This window comes from Euprymna scolopes, chromosome 15 (genome assembly GCF_053919585.1).
Source record: "Euprymna scolopes isolate OS-2025 chromosome 15, ASM5391958v1, whole genome shotgun sequence".
Classification (NCBI taxonomy): domain Eukaryota; kingdom Metazoa; phylum Mollusca; class Cephalopoda; order Sepiida; family Sepiolidae; genus Euprymna; species Euprymna scolopes.
In genome coordinates this window covers 96693858-96718945 of record NC_136496.1, presented here as the reverse complement: position 1 = coordinate 96718945, position 25088 = coordinate 96693858, and the positions used below count along the sequence as shown (strand labels likewise).

Here is a 25088-nt window from a genome sequence, read left to right as displayed (position 1 = left end):
ATTTGTGATAAATCAAGAAGTTATCAACCAATCTACTCAGTGACAAGCAATATGGATTTCGTCCTTCAAGATCAACAGCTTGACTCTTATTATCAAGGTAGTTAGACACAAGGTCAGTTTTTATAAGAGCAAAATCAGTTCCTTACAAAGCTACACTCAGGATTGAGACAAAAATTTAAATTGACTCAGTCTAGAAGGATGTCTCCTTCACTGACTGAGAACAGATGCTACACTTTGAATTATTTATTTGCAAAAATATGAAATTTTCAAAAATTATGCAAAAGTGTGGGGATTCGGTGGTGTTTATCTTTTGTTTATCGAACTCTTTACCACACTTACTAGAACTCACCACAATACCACATTTACTCTAAGGGTCAAACACACTTTGAAATATTTATTTGCAGAAAATATTTTTAAATTTGCATTTTAAATAAATTAGGTACATGACCATCAAGGGTATAGGTAAAAAGGGATACTTGGTCATCCTTGGTCTAAAATGATTAAACTGTCTATTCTAATCTTAACTAGAATCATCTCAGCCACCACAATACCACATTTACTCTAGGGGACCGGCCTACTTAAAACATCCCTGCATTTGTTGGAAATTTTATATTTCAAAATTATATTTATGTTCAAAAAGCCGGAAAGGGAGAAATGTTTAATTAAAAATGATTGTCGTATGTGTTGGGCTCTACTAATAAAAAAAAAGACCTAATTGTAAATTGTTAATAACTGATAGGAAAGCGGGCCTTTAAACTGCCGAATATAGAAAAGTAATTTTTGTCTTAAATAAAAGTTTTGGGGCAAAAGTCAAGTATTAGTGTTTAGTGCTTGTTTATATTGGTGGTCTTTTAAACCAACGCATTTCAGGTTAAAACATTATCACGTACTTACATGTCATGGCGAAATTAATATAAATTCCCAAAATTACAAAAAATGATCCAGTAGAAAAGTAACGACAAGTAAAAAAAAAAAAATAGAATTTATCGAATTATTGAGTTTTATTGTATCTTTTAATATGGAAGCGCTGTGCAATCAATTCAGTATGATAAACAAGGGAGATAACCCTTAAATTAAGGATCCGTCATTTCTAAACATTAAACACAGTATCTGGGAACGTTATTTGTGGATGATGATGATGATGATGATGATTAATAATAATAATAATAATAATAATAATAATAATAATAATAATACTTTTAGCACATCATTTACTCGATCATTTTTCGTAATATGTTACTAATTTCGCCATGACAAGTACGTACGTAATAATGCTTTCACCTGAAAAGACCACCAATCAATATCACAATTCTCAAAACGAACTTCAAATCTCGCGAGATCTTATCAATCGGACGTGACTTCCGCTTACAGTCACATTTTTGTTTTGAAGATTTTCTTTTTACTTGCCCGGTAAATAATTTTATTATTTATTTGATTTGTATTCTTATTCTAAAACATTATTTTACAGTGGTTATTTATTTATCTTCCATATACATTCTTTGTTTATATCATCGAAAATACTCCATCTTCTCGACTATTTGTATTTTGAGTCAACTTTTGCCTAAACACGTGTGTCTTACGTATTTACGGAACTGTTACTGTTGTTTATTTAGCGCTGGTTGGTATAATTAAAGGAAGATGTTTGAATTTGATTTCTTTTTTAATCTTAAAAACGTAAAATTTAGTTGAAAATGAGTGTTATAGTAATAATTTTCGAAAGTAAATTTGGGTTTGTTTAACAATCCACAGAGATTTGAAAAGGTGGTCAAAAAAATCAGACATGTAACAAATGTTGCCTTTGGTAACATTTGTTATATGTCTGATGATACTCTTCTACCTAGGTGAATAAGTTTTTAGTGTTTTTATTTAAAATGTTTATTCGGCTTGAAAAACAAATAATGTCAACCCTTACAAGGAAAAATGGCCGCAATGTGTTTGTTATGCGACCATTTTTTTGGTAAATATCCAGATACGCTACTACAGAACACCGACCACTCTAATTTGTTTGTTTATAGGTAATTGAGGTCGCTGACAACGAATTTGATAGTCAAACTTGGGGCAAATTTACCGTTTGCATGGTATTAACCCCCGAACCCACGAATAACTTTCCACCATTTTGCAGCTTCCATTTACGCTACGCGCGTGCGCTGCAGCATGAACGATGGCTTTATTCACCTAGCAAACTGCCTTCTCACATGGCGTACCAATCAAAAAATTACGGACTGACATTTTTTTAATGACTTACAGTTAAAGAAAAGTACAACAAATTGGACTTTTTTTTTTTTTTGTCTCGCGTAGTTTTTAATGTGGTTTACAAAAACATAAGCACCAAACATCTTTGTTTTTCATTCTTTTTTGCGGGAGGGGGATTCAATTATAGAACTTATGTGGCTTAATAGATGCTTTTGCAGTTTAGTTAAACATTTTTCAACGCACCGACATTTACCAATTAGAACACCATTTAACATTTTCCGAAGATTTTACTGTGTACATTGGGGGCACGAGCGGGGGGGGGCGGATGTGATGTTGGGGCGCGTGCCCCAACATCACATCCGCCCCCCCCCCCCCGCTCGTGCCCCCAATGTACACAGTAAAATCTTCGGAAAATGTTAAATGGTGTTCTAATTGGTAAATGTCGGTGCATTACTTTTTGAAAATTTGAAAATTCTATGTTCCAGGTAAAAAAAAAAAAAAAACACAGATAAATTAACCCCCCCCCCCTCCTACTCCAACTTGGAGTGCTTTCCTTTTCTTGTTTTATTTCTTTTTCAGCTAATTTTAAATTTTCCACCCAAAAAGTGCTATAATGTATTTTTGAAAATTAGAAAATTCTATGTCCTGGAAAAAAAAAATCCCCCCCCCCCCCAACGTAGTTTGCTTGGTGAAGCCGTCGTTTATGCTACAGCGTGCATGCGCGTAGCATAAACGGAAGCTGCAAAATGGTGGACAGTAGTTCGTGGGTTCAGGGGTTAATACTATGCAAACGGTAAATTTGCCCCAAGTTTAACTATCAGATTCGTTGTCAGCGACCTCAATTACCTATAAAAAACATATTAGAGTGGTCGGCGTTTTGTAGATACGCCGTATCTGGATATTTACCATTTTTTTTTCTTGTGCTTGTTTGTGTAAAAGTTTACATTACTTTCTTTTTTTCTTTTTTTTTTTTTTTTTCGAGCCGAATAAACATTAAAAGCATTAAAAACCTATCCACCTAGATAGAAGAGTAACTTATCTTGCCTTTGGTAACATTTGTGGGTTTGTATTACTGTACACATAGATTCGAAAAAGTTGTCAAAAAACAAATATATAACAAATAAATGTTATCAAAGGCAAGATAAGTTACTTTTCTACCAAACTGGATATATTTTTTGTATTTTTATTCAATGTAACATATTTATTCAGCTCGAAAAACATAGTGTTTACCGATGTATTGGACAATTCAAAATGGCGGCCGACTCTCTCTTAAACACGGTAAGTTCGAGAAAAGGTGATATAAATAATAAACTAGACAAAATACTATTTAAAAAAACACCGAATATATGTCAACCTATGTCACGGTAATATATATTGAGCGAATTTCTAACAGTATTTTGTCTAGTTTATTATTTATAACACCTTTTCTCGAACTTACCGTGTTTAAGAGAGAGTCGGCCGCCATTTTGAATTTTCCAATACATCGATAAACACTGCATGTTTTTCGAGATGAATAAATATGTTACATTGAATAAAAACACAAAAAATATATCCAGTTTGGCAGAAAAGTAACTTTTCTTGTCTTTGATAACATTTATTTGTTATATATTTGTTTTTTGACAACTTTTTCGAATCTATGTGTACAGTAATACAAACCCAAAAAATGAAAATAGCGAAGAAAAAAAAAAAAAAAAGTTATATTGCACGTATTCGTTATGGAACGAAGTTCTCCGAGAAAAATAAATTCCACTTCATTTCATCAAATAGTTTTTTTTTTTTTTTTTTTTTTTTTTTTGTAAATGTTTACTTTAACTACAACAGAACAATAACCAATAAAAATTGGTTTATATAGGTTTTCGGGGTCGCTGACAACGAAGCTGATATTCAAACCCGTCGCAAATTTACCATTCGTATGGTATTAACCCCTCCCTGAACCCTCGCACTATTTTGTGCCAACTCACCACACCACCACCACCCACCATCGTTTATGCTATTCTTACATGATGCGTTCGTGCATGGACGCGCGTAGTAAGGTGACTTGTCACATCGCGGAAGAATTTTTAAGCAGACATTTGAAATAACAAGAAAGTTTTCAAAAACAACAAAATGTGGTTCATTTTTCCTGTGTTCTGTTACGTAGTAAAAAAAAAAAAAAAAAAAAAAAAAAAAAGTTTTCACGAGTGATTTACAAAAACATTTTTATTTTTCGTTTTTTTATTTATTTATTTTTGCAGGGGAGGGGGTTATTCAATTATAAAACTTGTACAACATTTAAGTGCTTCTGCAGTTTAATTTACCATTTTACCGTAAGTAACGCGCCGACACACCGAGCAGAAGAACTGTTTAATTTTTCACAAAAATTCTGTTTACATTGGGGGGCAGGGCGGTGGAGGGGCAGGAGGACGCGTGGTGTCGGTAAATTAAACTGCAGAAGCACCTCTTAAATGTTGTACAAGTTCTATAATTGAACAACTCCCTCAAAAAAAAATAAAAAATACTACTTGATCAAATTGAATGAAATTTTTTTTTCAGAGATTTTTAGTCCAAAACGGATATGTACAATATAACCTTTTTTTTTTTTTTTTTTTTTTTTTTTTTTTTCGATATTTTCATTTTTGAATGTCTTGATTAAACTGTATAAGTACCAAGTGACTTACATTCCCTGTAAACGTTAGACCGAGAAGTTTAGATGAAGTACTTTCAGGTAATGTGTTTTTGGCCATTGCTATTGGTGGTAGAGAAGGTTTCTTGTAATTATTGAAGGGAACAAGCTTAGTCTTGGCAGCACTGAATGTGAACATCCATTTTTATCCCCATTCCACTGTAGATTGGAGGTCTTCCTCAAGTGTTTCTGCCCTTTCCTTAGATATGTGTTAATTTGTTTTCCCTTCGTGCCTGTTATAGAGCATGGTGTCATCAGCAAATATACCCATCTCGGAGACAATTTTATCAGGGAGGTCATTTATGAATATTAGGAATAATAACGGTCCAAGGATAGACCCTTGAGGTACTTTCACATTTATATCATCTTGTTTAGATGTACGACCGTCGAGGACAACCTGGATTCTTCTCTTACTTAAAAAGGATTTAATTACATTATGTATTCTTCCGGTGATACTGTATGATCTGATTTTTCCTGAGAAGATCTTCATGCCATACCCTGATCGGTCAGAAGTTTAGGAGCTGTAAGGTGGACTAAAGCTTGATTATGGACTCAAATATTTTGTCAAAAAGCGAGAGGAGGCTAATGGGGGCGATAATTTTATGGGTCAGTTCTTTTGCTAGAATTCTTGAAAACTGGTACCACAGAAGCAGTTTTCCAGCAGGCAGGAAAGCAAAATTCATTTAGGCATTTGTTATAAAGTTTGGAGAGAACTGGAGCATTTTTTAATAGCACAGCTGAGATAAGATCAGGTCCACATGGTTTTGAGGTGTCTAGGTTTTTTATGATTACCATGCACCTGAGAAGGGATGATTTTCAGATCATCTAGCGTGGCGTCTGTCTGCAAAGGAAATTCAGGGAGGGATTGGTTAGCTGGATCCAATGTAGAGTTTGAGGTAAACCGACTGGCAAGCATGTTAGTCTTCTCAGTTGCCATGCAAGCAACTTCATGATTGTTTGATAGTGGGGGAATTGTTGATTGCCCATTATTTACTATACTGTTGTAGATTTCCCAAAAATTACAGGTTTCTAATTTCTGTTCTTCGATGCGTTTTCTGGTGGTTTCAGTATAATCTCTCTTTGTCGCTATTTCTCTCTTACAATTACTTCTAGCTTCTATAAACTTCTGTCTGTTTGAACTGGACTTATGTCGGTTAAATCTGCAGTACGTATGATGTCTTTGAGCATAATGGCAGCTGCACAAGTAGAAGTGAACCATTGGGGAGAGTGGGGCTTGCTATTATAAGAAAATCTTTCCTACCTTCAATGACCTCGGGTTTTGAGAGATGGATGCGAAAGCGTCTTTCCCTTTGTGATTGTTTTTTATACTAATGGATAAATCATGTGACCCTAGACCTTCTATAAAATTGTATGGGTTGACTAGCTTGTATATTATTTTTTACCCCCACTCCTGAGTCTACGCTGCGATTATTTTGTAAGTCTGTTATCTCCTCTCTGTCTTTTTCCTCTTCTTCCTCTTCACTGAGCCGGATTTTTTTCTACACAATTTTTTTCCCCCCTCCTACTGTTTTTACTGTTATTTATAACAGTTTTGTGAACTTTTTTAACCGTTTTTTAAACGGTTCGGCTATGGCCGCTTCTGCGAGCCAGATGCCTGTTATCGTCAATATGGAGACGGAGAACGGCGCAGCTGCAAACCCGTGGACCAAACCCCCGAAAGTCGACATTGACATAGACCAGTTCATAGAGAAGGCAAAACAATGCCTAGACAAAGTCACCAACACCGGACTTATAGTCGACATACCGAAACTCGAAGAGATCAACAAGAGATGCCTTACACTATTCGTCGTGGATAGAAAGTCCAAAAAAGTAATACGAGCCTCAGTCGGCATCATCCTAAACCTGCTAGCTAACGCAGGATTGAGACCCTTACGCGTCATCAAATGTAAGGGGTACAACACGTGGAGCGCTCTCTTCAACACCGCGCAGGAGTGCCTCACTATTTCCCAAAAGGGAATCATCACCCAACAACATATCCTCAGAACAGAGTACATGGGCAAGAGACGCACCACAGTCTCAGTTTTCCACGTCCCGCACCACATTGACGGCGAACAACTTGGTGCCTTCTTCTTAAAATTCGGGGAGATGGTCCACGTGGAAGTGGATGAGTTCCACGGAGTATGGAGCTTTGACATACTCCTCAATAAAGAGGATTTTATGAGTATACCATTCTTTTTAGAGGTTGGCGAAGAAAGACTACCGATAATAGTGGCCGGCAGACGTCCCACATGTTGGAACTGCGGGGAAATCGGACACCTAACATCCGAGTGTCCACTTAAAAAACCCCCACCAAACCAAAAGAAAACTACAGGCCAGCACTTAGGAACCAGCATGCCAAGTATTCCCAAACAGCCAGCTGATGAAGCGACCAACGACATCCTGAAAGGAGAACCCTGGCAGATCGCTCCCGGCAAAAAAACCCCTGGACGCATCTCCCTCGACCAGATGAGGGAGGAAGCCATGCTGCAGAAAGACCCTGGTAGGGAAAAGTACCTCGAAATCATAAACTTAAAAAAAAAACTGGACCTTCAAAAAAAACAAATACCTCAATCCCCATGTAAATCACCTCCACCCAAAAACTTGAAGCTAATCACTAGTTCCCCCTCTACATCCAAAACTCCTTCCCCGTTCAAAACGCCTCCTCCAGTCACATCTCCCGTCCCTCCAAAAACACCCAAACTAATACCACTAAGCCCCATTAAGAAAAACAAATCCTCCATTCCTGTCCTAGCTACCTCTAAGTCCCCTCACAATACCCCTTCCACTTCACCTGATAAAACCTCGACTAACCCTATTAACATGGACACCACCCCCGCAATTGATATAAAGAAAAAAACCCTCTACCTCCCTGGAAAAGATATCTGTATATTAAATGCTGCTGCATTGAACAACAACAAAAATTTTAAAGGTGCTGACCTCAGCAAGTTAATCGATTTCAGGGAGATAGGGGGAAAGCTAATAGACACCCCCACCAATTTCCCCAATGCAAAACAGATTTTGACCGTTATTAGGAAGAAAGAAGAAGCCAAGGACCTATGGCAAATGCTGGAGGAGGCAAACAAGACCTTCAATCTTTCCCCTCCCATAGTAATATTCAAAGACTCTGACATAAAAAGCCTAAAAAAATGTTGTGTTGGGAGGGTCCCGGTAAAAATTCACCCCTCCCTGTATAGGATAGCAAAATTAACCTATCCTTTGCATGTCGGTGGTATCTCTCGTGACGGCCTCATCGATACTACGATGGGTACTTATTCCCTCACGAGAGCCGTCGGCATGCTCACGACCGCGATGTTCGTTCCTGGTTCCCAACCCTAAGGCACCACCATGGATCTCAAGCTTGCTAGTTTAAATGTCCGAGGGCTAAGGGCCGACTCGCGCAAATGGCGCTTGAGTTTGGACCTGCAGCACCTCGGAGTGGATATCTGTTGTGTGCAGGAAACCCACCTTATTCCTGGTGACCATTTGGGTGCACTGTCTAAGACATTTGAGGCTTACTCAGCGCACTATAATTCTCGCTCGAGAGGGGTTTCCTGGCTAGTTAAAAGGTCTCTAGATGCGTCGTGTGACCCGTGTTACTTGGATCCGGAGGGAAGACTGTGTTTTGGATGCTACCATAAAGGGTAGGGCATTACGTCTTATTGGGGTTTATGCGCCCAATAGCCATTCTGAGCTGGCTGGTTTTTTTCGGCGGATCGAGCAGTTCATAGATGTTTCCAGAACGGTTATCTTAGCGGGAGACTGGAACGCCGTCCTGGATCCCGAGTTAGATCGATTTGGGTTAACATCTAGGGGAACTAACAGAGATCGAGATGCTGTTTTATTTTGTGAATTTGTGGATAAGTTTGATCTTATCGACAAATTCCGAAATGAAAAGCCCCGTGACTTAGTGTGGACTTGGACAGGTAGAGGCGGCTCCGATTCGATACAGCTCTCGAGCTATATCGACCGGTTCTTAGTTAGGCGAGTCGACGTAGGAGTATTGAATTGTCCAAGTTTCCACAATATAGTTTACTCGGATCACAGACTTGTTCGTGTACGGGTAAACTTAGATAGACCTAAGCCTAGATTAGCCGGTTACTGGAAGCTCAACACGTCGTTGTTCGATGTGAAGGGCTTCCGTGACGGGCTATTACTAACCCTACAGCGGGAATTGACGGGGGCAATTATTGGGAATAGGTGGTGGGTAAAAGTTAAGGAAGCCATTAGGTCCTTTGCTGCTGACTTTAGCAAAAGACTCAAACTAGATTCTAGGGCAGCTAAAGTGACACTAGAGTCTAGACTAGATCGGGCGGTGGAGGAGGGGGATAGTGCTAGCGTTAATATAATTAGGGCTCGGCTTGCCTCCCTTGCTGAAAAGGAGCACCAAGCCTTAGCGATTAGGGCTAGGTTAAAAAGAATGCCCCAGGAAGCAACAAACATGGCCGCTGAACTGCGTGCAGAGGAGCTTAGGCAAGCGGCTGATAGGCACATCGCTCGTGTCACATTGCCGGACGGGCGTACCGTGACCACAAACCAGGGTGTGCTGGAGGCGTTTAGATCCCATTTCCAGGAGCTTTTTTCCATGGAACCCGGTCTGTCATTAGAACAGTTTGACACCTATTTGGCTGACTTTTCTCGTCTTTCGACGACCGAAGCGGCTAGGTGCGAAGGTGGCATAACGGAGGATGAAGTCATTGAAGCCTTAAAGCGGGTCGGCCTTAATAAGTCACCGGGGATCGATGGTCTTCTCTACGAAGTGTATTTGAGGTTGTCGCACATCTTCGTCCCCTTACTGACAGTTTTGTTTAACTCATGGTTTAGGAACGGCTCAATCCCCAAGTACTTTACCATGGGTGTGATAAAGCTTGTTCGTAAAAGCAAAGATGGAGGGGATGGGTTAGGTAATTTCAGGCCCTTAACGATGCTTAACGCTGAGTTAAAGATTTTGGCCAAGATTCTCGCAAATCGTCTGCAGCTTGTCCTGGCTCGTCTTATTAGCCCCGAGCAAACGTGTGCCGTGAAGGGCAGGACAATCCAGGATAACTTGCACTCGATACGCCTGATGATAGAAAAAGTCGACACTGAGGCCGCGCTGATCAATTTAGATCAGTCCAAAGCCTTCGATAGGGTTGACCATCGGTACTTGGGGGCTGTTTTATCGGTGGCCGGTTTTGGCCCGCAATTTCGCTCTTGGGTTCATCTTCTCTATGCTAACCCCGCGGTGATGGTAGAAGTAAATGGGAAGAGGTCGAGACCCTTCAGTTTGTCACGTTCCATTCGTCAAGGGTGCCCGTTATCACCCATGCTATATGTGCTTGCGATCGAGCCATTTTTGCGCAGGCTAAGGGTGAATCCGGTCCTACGCGGAATCACTTTGCCAGGTGTGGATGCCCAGGCGAAGTACTCCGCCTATGCCGACGACGTAACTGTGCTTGTAACGAGCAGTGCTGAGATTAGTGTCGTCGGTGTAGAAATCAGATTGTATGAAACGGTAACAGGGGCCAAAATTAACTGCGACAAGTCTTCGGGTTTGCGCATTGGTGCCTGGAGGGGTATGCCCCTTCAGGGGCCCTTTAGTTGGAGCGATGGGCCTTGCAAGATACTCGGCGTCTGGTTTGGTCCTGACCTCCAGCTGGAGAAAAATTGGTCGGAGGTTCTGAAAGCGGTACGGTCTGCAGCTTCACGGTGGATCAGTAGAAACCTTTCATTAAAGGGGCGAGCGGAGGTGTGTAATACCCACATCTATCCAATCGCTATTTATCGTCTATCAGTGCTTCTTATGGCTTGGAAGGGCCCCTAAGGTCTGTCGCGATGTCTGCTACCTACATCCTTCTGAAGGCGGTCTAGGTATGCCAAACGTGGAGATTCAGCTATACACGCTACGGCTCTACTACTTAGATCGAATGTGCACACAAGATAGGGAAAACGGTGGCCTCTGGATGGAGGACACTAAGAAAGCCTTCCCGGCTTTGAGAGGGGTGCACTACTCCGAGGGGGAGGCACACAGGTTGCCCCGAGGTGAATGCCCCTTCTATCGCGAGTGCCGGCGCGCACTGAAGTCCCTCTTAAGAGTGAAGGAAAGCCTCTCTAACACTCTGCTGTTGTCCCGAAAGGCATTATATCGGGTTTTAGTGAGGGGATCCGTAAGGGATGTCATCGGTGGGAGGCTCCCTTTGACGAAGGAGCAGCTCCGCTCAATCTGGCCTTGGGCGCCTGGGTCAGGATGCCTCACTAACGACGAGGCTTCCTTGACCTGGCTGGTAATTCGGGATGCTCTCTGGGTCGGTAAGAGACTCCACTCAGCTGGCTTGGTGGACTCGCCTATTTGTAAACGGTGCGGCGATGAGGACGAGACTTTATGTCACGCCTTCGTTTATTGTCGCATCGTGACGCCGCTGATTGAGTTTGTTACAGGTCTCATGGTCCGCATACTGAACGCATCCTCATTAACTTTGGCTCCTATTAATGTCTGTAGCAATTGGGCTCCGACAACGGATAGGCTCAGAAAAGATTTGTGTTTGACCTTGCTAGCTGTGATGAGAGGTGTTATCTGGAACACACGTATGAAAGTGGTCTATGGATCTGAGGACTTTGCTCCCCTCGACCTTATACGACTCTTCCGTCATTATTTGAAGGATCGTATCAAGGCCGAGAGAGTTAGACTCTCTCCGTCAGACTTTGTTGAAAGGTGGGTGTCAGTTGCGCGTGTGTGTCGGGTGAGAGAAGCAAGTCTTGACTGGTTCTTGGATGTTCCTTAGGAAAAAGAATTTTGGGTGACAGGAACGAACGTCAGCCCTGACTCGTTTTTAGTCCAGAGTAGGTCACGATATAGGCAAGAGTAGGACCATTATTTAGGCTTCTTTGTTCATAACCTAGCTAGTGTGTGATAGCGATCATTAGGCCCCTTTTAAGTTTGTCCCTTTTTTTTTTTTTTTTTTTTTTTTTTTTAACCCCACTCCCCTCCCCAATTAGGTGACAGGTCGCTTGATTCGCCAGAGATGCGGGTTCCCTTTCGAAGTTTTCGTAAGAGGTGTTTTTAAATAAAGCGTTCGGACCCGCATCACCCTTTCGACTGGCGAATCGGTGTATCTGCCATAGTTTAACAACGGGGGGGGGTCTTTTGTTACTAACATTGTAAATATTTCATTTATATTTTGTATATAAAATTTTTATCTTCCCAAACCCCCCTTTCTTAAGGGTTTTAATTAGGTTATCATGGTATGATGTTCTTATGGTGATTGATGAAGGATGTATACGCTGATGGATGTATAGTATGAATGTGGTATTATGGTGTAAGTAGAGTGAAAGTAGGAACTAGTTAGGTTAGATTAGTTAGCACTAGTCAGAGAAGACCGTCCTTTCCCCTCCCCCATCTTCGGCCTTGTGCCAAATTTTTCTGAATTTTTATTTGTAAATTTTCTGAAAATAAATACCTATTTTTTACCCCCATCTTTACAATCGGTTCACACCGTGTCTGTAGTTGTTCCTTTTCTTCTTTTTCTTTTTTTTTTTCTTCTTCTCTTATTTACAATTGGGACACCGTCTTGGTAGTTCCTTTGATTTTTCTTTTCTCAATCAATTATTGTATTGATAAGAATTATTACGGGACCACAAGGACTAATACCTGAGGTCGCAACCGACGGCATTTGTTACAAGAGGTAAGACGTTCTTTTTCTCTTTCTCTCTCAGCCAGTTGTCATTGATGTATTAGGATAAATTTCTTAGCCTCAGACCTTGGTCCTTGATTATACCTTTTTTATAGCATCCTATTAAGAAGTCGCTATACTATAGAATTTCTACGTGGGAACCTGTGCTTCAATTGCCGTTTTGAACCTTTTAGTAGCCTCATTTGCGCACTGTTCTGTGGGAAGAGAAAAGATATTTCTCCATACGGCATCTAGTAGCCTCATTTGCGCACTGTTCTGTGGGAAGAGAAAAGATATTTCTCCATACGGCATCTCTGATGAGATCCCTGCTGGCTTCCCAGTCAGCCTTTTTATAATACCTTGGTGTTTATTAATAAGAATACCATCACCAGCTTGCTACGTGTCTCCAGCAACGTTCAGCTAAATCCAAAATATTGAATTTCAAGTAAAACAAATGGTATCTACTTGTCTTGTCACAGTAATGAACATATCCAAAAATTATGAAAAACAATAAGGTAGAAAATTATTTATTAATAAAAATAGTTTTCGAAGACAATTAGAGAAAATTGAGCTTTGTGAAAAAAGAAACCAAAGAGTTCCAGTTGTAACAAAAGGGAGGCAATTTTTTTCTGAAAATGAAAATTTGTTTGCTAATTGTTTTAAAAATATTTTCATTAATAATTAATGGATATATCAAGTGCTACTGCCCCAGTTTCACCTGCCTTATTCAGTGTATGGTATTTGCATTTAGAGTTGACATTATATCCACAATTGAATGGGATTACCTAAATACTAAAAGTCAGATAGTAGACGGATCAATAATTGAAAGTTTTTGTGAAAAGAAGACTCATTGGGTGATAATTTTGCGGATCTTAATAGGACAGGGCTAATTTTCAATTTATCAAGAAAGCGATATTCAGCAAGGCATTTGTTATTGTTTGGAAAAGACAGGAGCCAACTTAACAGAGCATTTCTTTATTACTATAGCAAGGACAAGATCTGGTTCATGTATTTTGAAGGCGTCATGTTTTTGGGTTTTTTTTATGATGTTCTGGATATGCGAAGAGGTAATGATTAAATCCTCTAATGTGGTTTCCATCTTTAGTATGAAATTAAGGAGGGAGTGATTTATGGAGTTTAAGGTGAACTACTGGGCAACCAGTTCAGTCTTACCTATTGTCATACAAACCACATCATGGTAATTGCTCATTATTCACCACTTTATTATAGACTTTCCAGAAATTACAAGTTCTTAATTTCTGTGACTCAATATGTTTTCTGGTCATCTCAGTATACTTACTCTTAAGCCACAACAATTACACTCTTACAGTGATTTCCTGATGCTATGACGTTTTGTCTTTGTAACTAACTTATGGTAGCTGAAACGGCTGAACGCTTGCTGTCTATATGCAATAGTAGTTACACAGGTCGAAGTGAACTATTGGGGAGAGTGAAGCTTAGAGAATATCTGCATCAGGATAAATGCTTCTTCACTCATTCAGTTATCTCCTTTGCACAAGTTTTAATCCAACGTGCATCTCTGAGATATTTGACTAATTTCCATTTAGGGTATTAGTAATATTTGGTTTTGAGTAACAGCATTTCGGTTTGAAGTTGGAAGTTTAGGGTGATATCAATCATTATTACCAGGTGATCAGCATTCTCAGTGGTCTATGGGCATCCATCGTGCAAGCAATGGATGGTGTTGTTAAGAATGCTAGAAGTTTTTCTATGCATAAATGAGATAAAATGGTTTCTCCACATGCTCGAAAAAATGTGAAATTTTAAAAAATCATAAACAAAAGCAAACTATTTTTTTATGTTTATTAAAATTTTATAACCTTTTCTGCACAATAACAAGTCTGCATAATAAAATTAGAAGTGAATTTGTGAGGGTTTCTGTTTTAGGAGGGGATTGTCACTCAAATAGGGTTAATGGTAGAGTTAAGGGAGTTTTTTTTTTTATTTCTGGAGGTGTACTTGCTCTTCAGATTTAGCATTAGAAGTGTTTTTGTCATGGGAGGAGATTGTCTTTGTCACTCTGACAAAGAGTTAGTGGTAGATTTGAAGGAGAGAGGGTTTCCACTCAAACTAGGGTTACTGGTAAGTTAAGTAATTATATTTTTACTAACTTGTCATGATGATGTGTTTTATAATACATCATCATAGAAGCCCCCACCTTACAAAACCATTATAACCCTGTTTTATAACAAGGCACATAAACATCCCTGAGAACAGGGGAAAAAAAATGAACTGCTGCAGTAATCAATGACACTTCTTCATTTTCTTGTGCCAGATATAGATAGATGTGAATCTGCAGTAAGATCACAAAATAAAACAGCTGTTCCTGGAGTTATCTTTGATCCATGTTTTTATGTTTTCTATTTTGGTGAAATATAATCTTTAAGCATTTTGTCAAGCACATTTCGAAAGAACGTCTTGCACTGGCAGAAAACATAAAATATGTTAGAGTTGTATTAAACATATTATAGTTCAGTTTTAAGGGGTCAAACAAATCAGGGTTGATTAGTTAAAAGCAGCAAAATGCAGGTTGAGATCAGATTATCATAATAGCCTCCAATGTCAAAATAACCCTAGTTGACAGTAATTAAATGTTCCTTGAACTCCAGGCTGGTGAGTAGATGCAGAAATGACAGTTCTTAATAGAAGGTAATTTCTGTCTTGAATTAAAATTTAGCAATAAAAATCCAAGTATTATGGCTATTTTGTGCTTGTAAATTAAATAAAAATTTTCTCTTGTGCCCCTGGAGTAAAAAAAAAAAATCGCAATCTTATAATCAATTAAATTGCATTCAACAATAATAATTATATTTGGTTTAATGTCTGTTTTACAAATTTTTTAGATAATATCTCAAAATGTGTAAAATATATAAATTATAACAGATATGGCCCTAAGCACTCAAGAATTGTGTGTCAGTGTCTTCGTTGGGTCCACGTACAGCAAAAATAAGTTCGTCCAAAGGCTACAAAAAAAAAGTCAGTTGTTCAGCAAGTTGCTCTGGTAGTGTGTCCGGTTGTATCGACAGAGTTATTCAGTATTGTATCAACAGAATTGTTCAACAGCATGTCAGGTCATGTTGACGGAATTGTTTGATACTGGGTCTGGTCGCATTAATGGTCTTGTTCTGTGTTGAATTGTGTAACCGGAAGTGTTCAGTTTACATTTGTTGTGCAGTTGACTTGCTTGTTGTTGCAGTCATACTGCCACATATGATTACAAAATATATATTTTTTTTAATTGGGTCGATCTTTTTTCCTCTGTGAAACTATATAAATATATTTACTTTTCTAAATAAAAGTTTCTTATTATAGTAATCCTTTTTCTTTCAGCTTCTGTTTCCAGAAATTTTGTTTTTTTGTTTTGAAAAATGGAACAGACCAATAAGGAAAATCCTCAAGCTCCTGTAAAGAAAAGCACAATGATCTATATTTGTGGTGGTAAGTTTATCAATTACTTTTTTGAGCATCTTTTCTTTTTTCTTTTTTTTTTTGTTAAAAAAAATTAAATAGATAAATACAAACAAAACAAAAAACCTGTTCAGATCATGTTGACGGAATTGTTTGGTACTGGGTCTGGTCGCATCAATGGTATTGTTCGTGTTGAGTTGTGTTAAAATTTTTTACTTTTTTCGAGTGAAGTAGAAAATAATGGTAGGAATAATTGAGTTAAGAGTGAATTAATATTTAAATTAACACAAAACTCCTGTTATTTTCTGTTTGGCAGCTGACCTGATTCCATTTCCATTTTCATGTTCCAATCTTTTGTCACTTTTCTTTTTTGGTGGGGTGGGGTGGGGGGGGTCTTTTACGCCGTTCTTTTCTATGCAAATGATTTTGTAAAATAGATATATGAAGATCTATGATCTTAAGACCTTCATTTATTTTCTGTTTTTGTTCATACGTCAGTTCAACACCCCGGTATTCTACATTGCTGACAGTCTTCTTATACACTTACATTTTTTTAAACAAAACAAAGATTTCATATTTTTCTTTAAAAACAAACGGATGATAAATTGTCACTTTGGAAGAATATAAAAAACTATTAAGCCATCCATTTGTACGGCAGCATCACTGTTTTTTAAAAGAAAATTTAAAAAAATGTTTTTATATATTTTGTAATGCCTTTCTTCCCTATTTTGATCCGGAAGGGCTTTTTAGCTAGCCAGTTTAGAGATGAGGGGATTAAATGCTGGTGATGGCGCCTCTTTTAGGCTTGGTTTGATCCTTGGTCATAATGCTTTTTTGGTCGGCACTTTCCTGGCTGATAATACAGGAAACCAAACTCAGGAGAAGCTCCTTGAGCGGTTTCTCCATCAGCACTGGCTAAATGTCTGAATATTCTCAAGTGCCATATTGTGCATGGATGAGTGTCCCTTGAGGTATTTTGGTCATGGATGAGTGTCCCTTGAGGTATTTTGGTCATGGATGAGTGTCCCTTGAGGTATTTTGGTCATGGATGATTGAGTCCGTCACTATCATACTAATGTTTAGGTTGGATTATTTTGCCTCTGAATCTACCACTGTCAGTTTTTATTATTATTTTTTATTTTTTCAGAATGTCACCAAGAGAATGAAATCAAAGCTCGTGATCCAATCCGATGTCGAGAATGTGGTTACAGAATTATGTATAAAAAACGAACCACAAGAAGTATCCTTTATTTTTTCATGTACAAGAAAATTCTTAAAAAAGTAGAATTTCCAACTCTTTTACTTTTTTACATCTTTCTCTTTATTCTTTCTATTTCTCCTTTTTTCTTTCTTGTTTCTTTTTCTCTTGCGCCTGTTTGTTTTTTTTTGTCTTCCCTACACTTTTTAACCTTTCTCGCTCTCATTTCTTTCATCTCCTATATAATAAAATGACTGCAGAAATTCCCCTCTTGATCAAAATATCGTAGGTTTGCAACAGCAGAGGCCACATACAAATTCAATACATCTAAGCTAATAGCCATTATTTTGTGTAATTTTCGAACACTATTTTAGACACATTCAGTCGTGATACTAAAATGCTACCACTGCTATTCTACATTTTCCACAGAATCTGTAATTACACCGATCATAACTGGCTCCTAGATACATAGACCTAGAAAAAATTTTCCAATTTTTGATTCATAAATAATAAAAGCTCTCTTGCCAAAGTCTGTCCATTCTGATTGGCTGAGACATGAAAATTTGCATAGTCCAGTATCCAGTTATTGGTTTTAAAAGTGAACGCTTCTGAACATTAAAATATGGTGTCACTAAGAGACATTATTTCCCACACAGTCAAGTTCATTTTATGCATAGGTCATTTCAGAGTTCCCAAATATTTGCATCTTTTATATTAAGATTTATCTCTCCCCCCCCCCATTTAAAAAACAAAAACAATTTACAAAATATGTAAGTGTATTAGTTAATTGTTTTATCACGATAACAATGACGACGACTTTGTCATCAAAACATAAACAAACTTACAGTTTCTCGAGTTTATTTAACATGAAACATGTATATTTGTGATGTTTCAAACCATCTCCCAAATATTTACGTCTTTCGTATTAAGATTTATCCTAAAAGAATACAAAATTAAATTAAACACACTACCTATCCATTGGTGATTTTTCAAACAGTCGCATTGCATATCTATTCATATATTGATGAGTTTAGTTCCCAAATAGTTGCATTTTCTTTTAATTATTATGCCGAAAAAAAACCCCCAAAAAACGGAAGTTTATTGAACAAAATAAAACAAATTTATTTTTTTCTCAACAATCTAATTTCCTTTTTATAAATGATATTAAAAAAGACGCTATTATTTCGAAACTGTATATTTCAGTATATAAATATTTATTAAATGCATCAATACTTTGCCATGGTACATTCATTTTGGCCACGAGCACCAGTGCCCACTATTTTACTGAGTTGGTAGTGGCTCCCACTAAAACCTGTAGTTAAATTGTTTGTTTTTTTTTATATACAGGTGGGGTGGGGAGCATACTTCCACCGGGCAATGTCGGTACACAGCACCTACTAGTTTTTAAATATAGTTCAGTTCTCTAAGTTGATAGTAAATTACTCATCGACATAGAAGTGGTGTAATAGTTACCATCATAGCCTTGGCATCTTATGTTCAAATACAACCGTGGCTGTAAAGTCTTAGAAAAAGGGTACTTTTGCACTTTCCACGTTGGATTTTCGTGGTGTTAGCTTGAGCTCGACCGACAGCTGATATAAACTGCCGAAATATGTTGAGTGCCGATCAAATTTAAAAATAAGGAAACAAAAAATAACATTACATGAATAACAATAAAATAAAATATAACAACCTACTGTAAGTTTCATGAATTTATTTTTTTATAAATAAATAGAAACATTGTTTGTTTTTTTTTTTTCTTTTCAAGAGAATTTTTAGGAAAAAATTTGACTTTTTCTTGTAAGATTTTAATGTTTATTGTTAGGAAACCTTTTGAATTTTTTTGTTTTTTTTCAAGAAAAGTTGTAAAAATATTTTTAGAAAAACTGATTTTGTTAGGGTTAGACTGATTAAATTTGTGCATGATTAAAAACTAAATTATTTTTCTTCCACTTTATTAAAAGTTTTATTGGCTAAGCACGTTTGTTATCGTTTTTTCATTGGCTGAGCAACAAATCAGGGTTCGGCATATTCCAGTGGTTTACATCAAGCCCGAGCCAACATTTGTGAAAATTTGGTGCGCAAACTGCACAGTACCGGGAAAAGTATGACTCCATCTTTACTTATCCTATAGTTAAATAATAGGGTAGACTCTTGCATCTTGGTAGGACAACTAGTCTAGAAGAAAAACTCCAAAATAGCATGTCCTTTTTAGTTTATCATAGCCCAACAGGGTTTGTGGTCATTTTTGATTTTGATTTATTTATTTTATTTTTTTTCCTTTCACTATAAACTTGAGCAGTATCAGGTTGTAAAATGTGGGTGAGGATTACACAACCCTTGCTTAAGTATATACTCCTTATCACACAAGCACCCTTTCAGTGGGTGTTCTTTGTTTCAGAGAAAAGAGGATTCACATTCCATCCATTTAATATTTGTCCTCCAGACATAGTTGACATAAAAATAAAAAATTTGTCATTATTATTCTGCTGGAATGGATTGGCTTCAAGCATTCCCGTCATTAATCCACTTTGGGTTAATATGAATCTATCCATCATCTCTTCAGCGATGCATTAAATAGTAGAGTAGACTCTGTCATGACGTACATATTATGCTCCTAAACAGTTAACTTTGATGCTACTAGATCAGGCTGTCTGAAGATTCCAGCTTCCTGATCTAAAATGCACCAAACATTGATCTTTTTTTTTTCCCCCTTTCCTTTTGGCAAAATTTAATCATGTTCTCCAAAGGCAAAAACAACAATTTTTCTCTACAAAAAAAACAAACCAAATACTGTGAATAAATATTTGAAGCATAATTTTTTCCAAGATTACTGAATTCGGCATTAAATAGCCCGAAAAGGGTTGATAAGCCATAATGCAAAATAACTTAACCTAAAGTTAACTTGACGGAGAAAGTGGGTTGTGTCCTCTACAATCCACTTAAAATAAATTTCTGTGTTGCGGTTGCTTGATAATTTTGAACTTGCATCCTTGTGATAGAGGGTCTACTATCTTAATATCTGGTGCGGCATTTTGGTGGGTTGAGACAACTTCCTTAAAAGGACGAAGTTTCTAGGGAATATTAATTTCACAAGTATTTGCATGTCACATATGTATTCCATATTAGGGAAGATGACAACATTAGGTTTTGCAGGTAGGTGTCACTGTCCATCCATAGAGAACCTGGTATTTCCCGATGGTTACTCATCTGGTACTGATTGGGCTTAACATCACTTTGGTTGTCTAATGAGAATCTGTGTGTCAGTGATATTATGAATCTACCATCCATGTACAGTAGACACTAAAGTTCACTGAAGAAATTAAATATTTCTAAATGAGTATTTTTTCCCCCCCAACTACCACAAAAACTGATAAAAAGAAAGAGTTGAAATTTGTTTAATAAAAAGAATAGTTTATATGAGTTATCTTTCCTTTGATTAACTGTAGCAAATACGCTAAATGAATTTAATTCCCCTCAGTCTAAAATAAAAACCATTTATTTGTGTATGCGCGCACACACACACATAAATATATATGTGTGTGTGTGTGTGTGTGTGTTTCATTGAACAGCAGGGATAATTCTTGTTTGTTTCTCTTATGCGTTTTTTTCCATTTGGCGGGTCAATGTTTGAACGTTCTGTTCAAGTGTAAAAAGAAATTTGCCATGGTCACGAATGTTTTTGACTTCCATGAATCATTTTAGAGAAAAAATACTGCCTAAATATACTAATATGTGTTATATATATATATATGAGCAAAAATTACCACTGCTCACCCCCCCTACCCTCTGAGCAGCAATTAATGAAGCTGTCATCTTCTAAAGACAAAAAAAAACAAAAAAAAAAAACAAAGAGATAATTTTCATTTGATATCCTAATAATTTAGAGAACAACAACAAAAAGATGACTGCCATGGTGTTATTTGATATATTCCAATGTTGAAGAAATTTACTGAGAATGAACATAGTCGAATTTTATTAATTAGGGAAAAATAGAAATAAATGTTTTTTTTTATGTGGCATTTTTATATTCAAAATTAAAAGATTTGACTTCGTATATGCATAAAAATGCAAATGAATTCCCCCATTAAAAACTGATTATATAATGAAATGAATAAACAAAAAAATGGAATGTCCATTGATCAAATAAAACAATTTTATATTACTGAGTAAGTTGCAATGATTACTTTTTAACAGAAAAATAGACTTAATGGAGTTATAAAAAGAAAACAAAAAATCTATATAAATTGTTGTAATTTGGAAAGATGAGGGGTGGACTTTTCTTCTCTGTCTAACTAGCAGGCTGCTCGGCATTGCCTAGTTATAAAATATGCTTAAATATATTTTAATTTATACAGATTTTGTACATATTATTATAGAGCCAATCCTTTATTGATTATTATATTGTACACACTAGTGATTTAAAAAGTTTAAAAGAAAAGCAAAATATGACTTGGGTGCCATGGGCTAGAATCAAAACCAGATTTAGCTCTTCAGAGTTATTCAATACTATCTGAGATAAAACGACATGCATATTGAAATTTATCAAATTAACTAACTTAAATGTATATTTGTGCATGCTGGTTTTGGATATGACCTTAAACTATATCCTTTGGGGAGTGTGGAGCCACCCTTTAATTGCCATTGCTCCCAGGTCCACTCTGACCCGGAGTGGTAGTACCTGTTAGAGTCCCAACTATGGGTTAAATAGAAACCAACTTGAAAACAACAAATATATACTATTAAAAAAGTTTTCTTCAAAATAACTAGATTCGGCATTAAATAATCTGAAAAGGGTTGATATGCCGTAAAACAACCAACCAAGCTTGTGCATGCATGGAAGATACAGGTTTATCAACTTACGTCTGCCAAATTCCAAATTTTCAATTTGATTCTTTAGCAGCTATTTTTACCAGTTAAAAAACAAATTGAATTTGTTCCACAGGTTCAAATTCCCTATATATCAAGTTTCAAGTCTATAAACCAAAAATTGACAGTAATTTGGTAGAGAGCATTTCACATACAGACGGACAGGTTATTTTTATATAGATATAGATTAAAGTTATCATTAATAGCAACAATAAAACAACGAATATAGTTTTTAAAATAAGTTTAATATTTAATTATCAGCAGAAAATTCTTGTTTATGCAGAGTTTTTTTGGGTTTTTTTTTTTTTACATCATTCTTCCAAAGTATTCCAAGTTTTTGCTATGTGTAAATGTGTGTGTGTGTGTGTGCAAAATATAATAAAAAAAAAATCAGATGAAAATTAATATTTTGAATCTTTTTTTTTTTTTTTTTTTTTTCATTACATTGCTTTAATTAATTTTAAATATCAAGAAAATATATTTAATATCAAGAAAACTATTACATATATATATAATGAAAAAGGAGAATCAGAATTTATCAGATACTGTTAAAAAAAAATGCATATGCAAATGAATTATAACATTGATTGCATTTTGCAAAGTTTCCTGTCAGTGTGTGTGTGTATATATATATATATATATATATATATATATATATATATACATAGTGAATGTGAAAATATTTTTGTACCATTGACTTAAGTAAAACTAAGCTATAAATATTGTTTGGATAAATGAAAAAAAAAGAGAATGTACTTTGATCCCATCATGCAAAAATTAGCAAGTTAAACATGTTTTTCTTTACTTCCTGACGAAACTATTTTTAGTGATGAGGGGAAGCAAAAAACTAAGTCTGACAACTTCAGCGGTTTGAAATGAATTAGGAAAGAAATTATCTACCTCTAAATCTAAAGTAAAGAGCGAGGTGGGGTAGGGGTTACTAACTTTTCTGTTCAGGAACAGATATTTATTTATTTATTTATTCATTGTTGTTGGTACCATCTGTCCCAGAAGACAATAGAGTTCTGCACCTCAAATTCGTCTGTTAGCAAATTGCAGCATTTACTATGAGTAAACGAAGGAGACTTGTGATGAAATTTCATTCTTAAATGATATTTTATGTTGGTTGACACTTTGTGAAAAAATCTAATTCTTGACAATTTTTATGTTTTACCTTTTTTCCTTAACGTTTTTTTCCAGTGATTGTCTTTGATGCTCGGTAACACATGATATAAGATTTTAGTGACGAGCAATGGAAGACCTTCTTCAATTCAGCATCTGTACATAAGCATTGGCAATAAAAAATAATTTTAAAAACTTGAAGAAAAAATGTGTGAATATTTTTTTTATTTTTTGTCTCTTAATAAATTTGTATTAACCAGAAAAGGAAAATTTGTTTATTTTTTGTTTGTTGTAACCTTAACGTTTGAAGTAAACAAACATATTTTTCAGATTTTTTTTTTTTTTTTAATTTAATTCTATTCAGATTTTCCCAAGATATCTTAGAAAAGACTTACCACATTAACAGTTTTTTTAAAAAAATTTTTCCTATCATTCTGACACTAGCTAGTTTGAAAATCTAATATCTTTGATAAGAAAGGGTAAGAGAATTTTGTTTTTTTTGTTATCACTCAAAGATTTTACTTTGTTTTTTTTAATTGATTAAAACTAAAATTTTCCCATGGCTAATTCACCTTTTAAAAGTTCAGAAGAAAAATGTACCTACATGCATAGTATTTATTTATTTATTTTTTTAATTTTTTTTTTTTTTTTTGAAGACGTTAGAAGTTTATACAAAGTATTTCAGGTGTCTTGAAAAATAAGTGCATATGCAGAAATAAGCATTTCTATTAACTAATACTTCTTGCGTAACAATCTTTCAATTATAATTGTCATAATTAACCGTAATTTATAATTAACTGAACAAAGTCTCTTTTATAACAATTAAAGAAACCTTTTCAATTACTAATTGTCATAACAAACATGATTTTGCTAGTTTGTTTTTTTATATATACTATTATGGCACGTGTTCTTCAGAATTATCTGATCTATACTCTGCTTATTTTTCTCCAATTCGTTTGAATCGTTGGTGTAGTGGTTTCCATCAATTCGCTGTTTTAATTCCATTAATTTTCTATTCCAGTAGTTTCTTTCCAAGAACTGCAAGTTTGTGAAACTCTCTTCCTGCTAACTGTTTTCCTTCTACTTACAAACTTGGTCTTTTCAAGACCAAGGTCAGTAGGCGTCTCTTGTTTTTGCGATACTCCTTTTTCATTCTTGTTAGCTCCTTACATCAAGAGGCTTCATAGCGATATCTATTCAAAAAAGATGCGTAGAAATACTGCTAAGTCTGTTGCAAAGAAAGTGGGCTGCCTCTAAAGTGCTAAAATATTTCCATCACTTGCCACTATCCTTTATCTCTACAAAATCAGCTAATATAACATACAGATATATTTTTCTTGCTAGCTTCATTCTTACTATATATATAGTGTTAGAGTGCATTGAAAAGCAATCAATAGAGTACCCGGTCACAAATATGAGAACTAAAATACAAATTATTTATATAAAAACAGTTACATATTTCCCTTAAATGAAATGTTACTTTCTTCAAAAGGTACACCCAAACACATTTCACTGGTTCCTTACCGGTGAAATGCATTTTGAATGTTATTCTTTGATTTGTTTTCATTTTCAGAATCGCTGATTTGTTTGTATTTTTAAAAACCTCTAAGAGGAATTATTGAATTAATTTGGAATTATTTTGGAGATGACTTTTCTAAAATCTTGCAAAAGTTTGAATTAATTGAAGTTATCTCCCTTGTTCCTTCAGATTTTTCAAGATGTCATATCGTCGGTTGTGCTTTAGCTATTAAATTTAATTTTCTTGTTTAAAAATAAAATAACTTAATCATTTTGAGATTTTTGATGTACGAGGGGCGTGCAAGAAGTAATGTCCCTGACCCACTTCCCATAGCAGTAGAGCAACGAAACTTGGCACAGTTATTATTCTTTCTCTACATAGGAACCACCCAGAGTTATGCATTTCTCCCATCGTTTGCTGCAGCTCTGGAGACCATTTTTGTAGAACACC

General features: G+C 36.1%; 1 protein-coding gene across 4 annotated transcripts in view; it reads left to right on the top strand.

Moving 5' to 3' along the window:
* Positions 1 to 23389, top strand: part of LOC145294012 (DNA-directed RNA polymerases I, II, and III subunit RPABC4-like) — a 47651-nt gene extending 24262 nt beyond the window's left edge. The window contains exons 1-5 of one of the 4 annotated variants that reach the window (XM_080140971.1): positions 1320 to 1410; positions 4726 to 4744; positions 15853 to 15960; positions 17078 to 17170; positions 23198 to 23389. In XM_080140971.1, coding sequence (XP_079997097.1) covers positions 15891 to 15960; positions 17078 to 17170; positions 23198 to 23220 — 186 coding nt within the window. In that variant the 5' untranslated portion in view covers positions 1320 to 1410; positions 4726 to 4744; positions 15853 to 15890 and the 3' untranslated portion in view covers positions 23221 to 23389. Of the gene's footprint in view, positions 1 to 1255; positions 1411 to 4725; positions 4745 to 12388; positions 12514 to 15852; positions 15961 to 17077; positions 17171 to 23197 lie in introns of those variants that run through there. The other 3 variants (XM_080140970.1, XM_080140973.1, XM_080140972.1) reach the window with 3 other exon arrangements.
* Positions 23390 to 25088: the final 1699 nt, after the last annotated feature.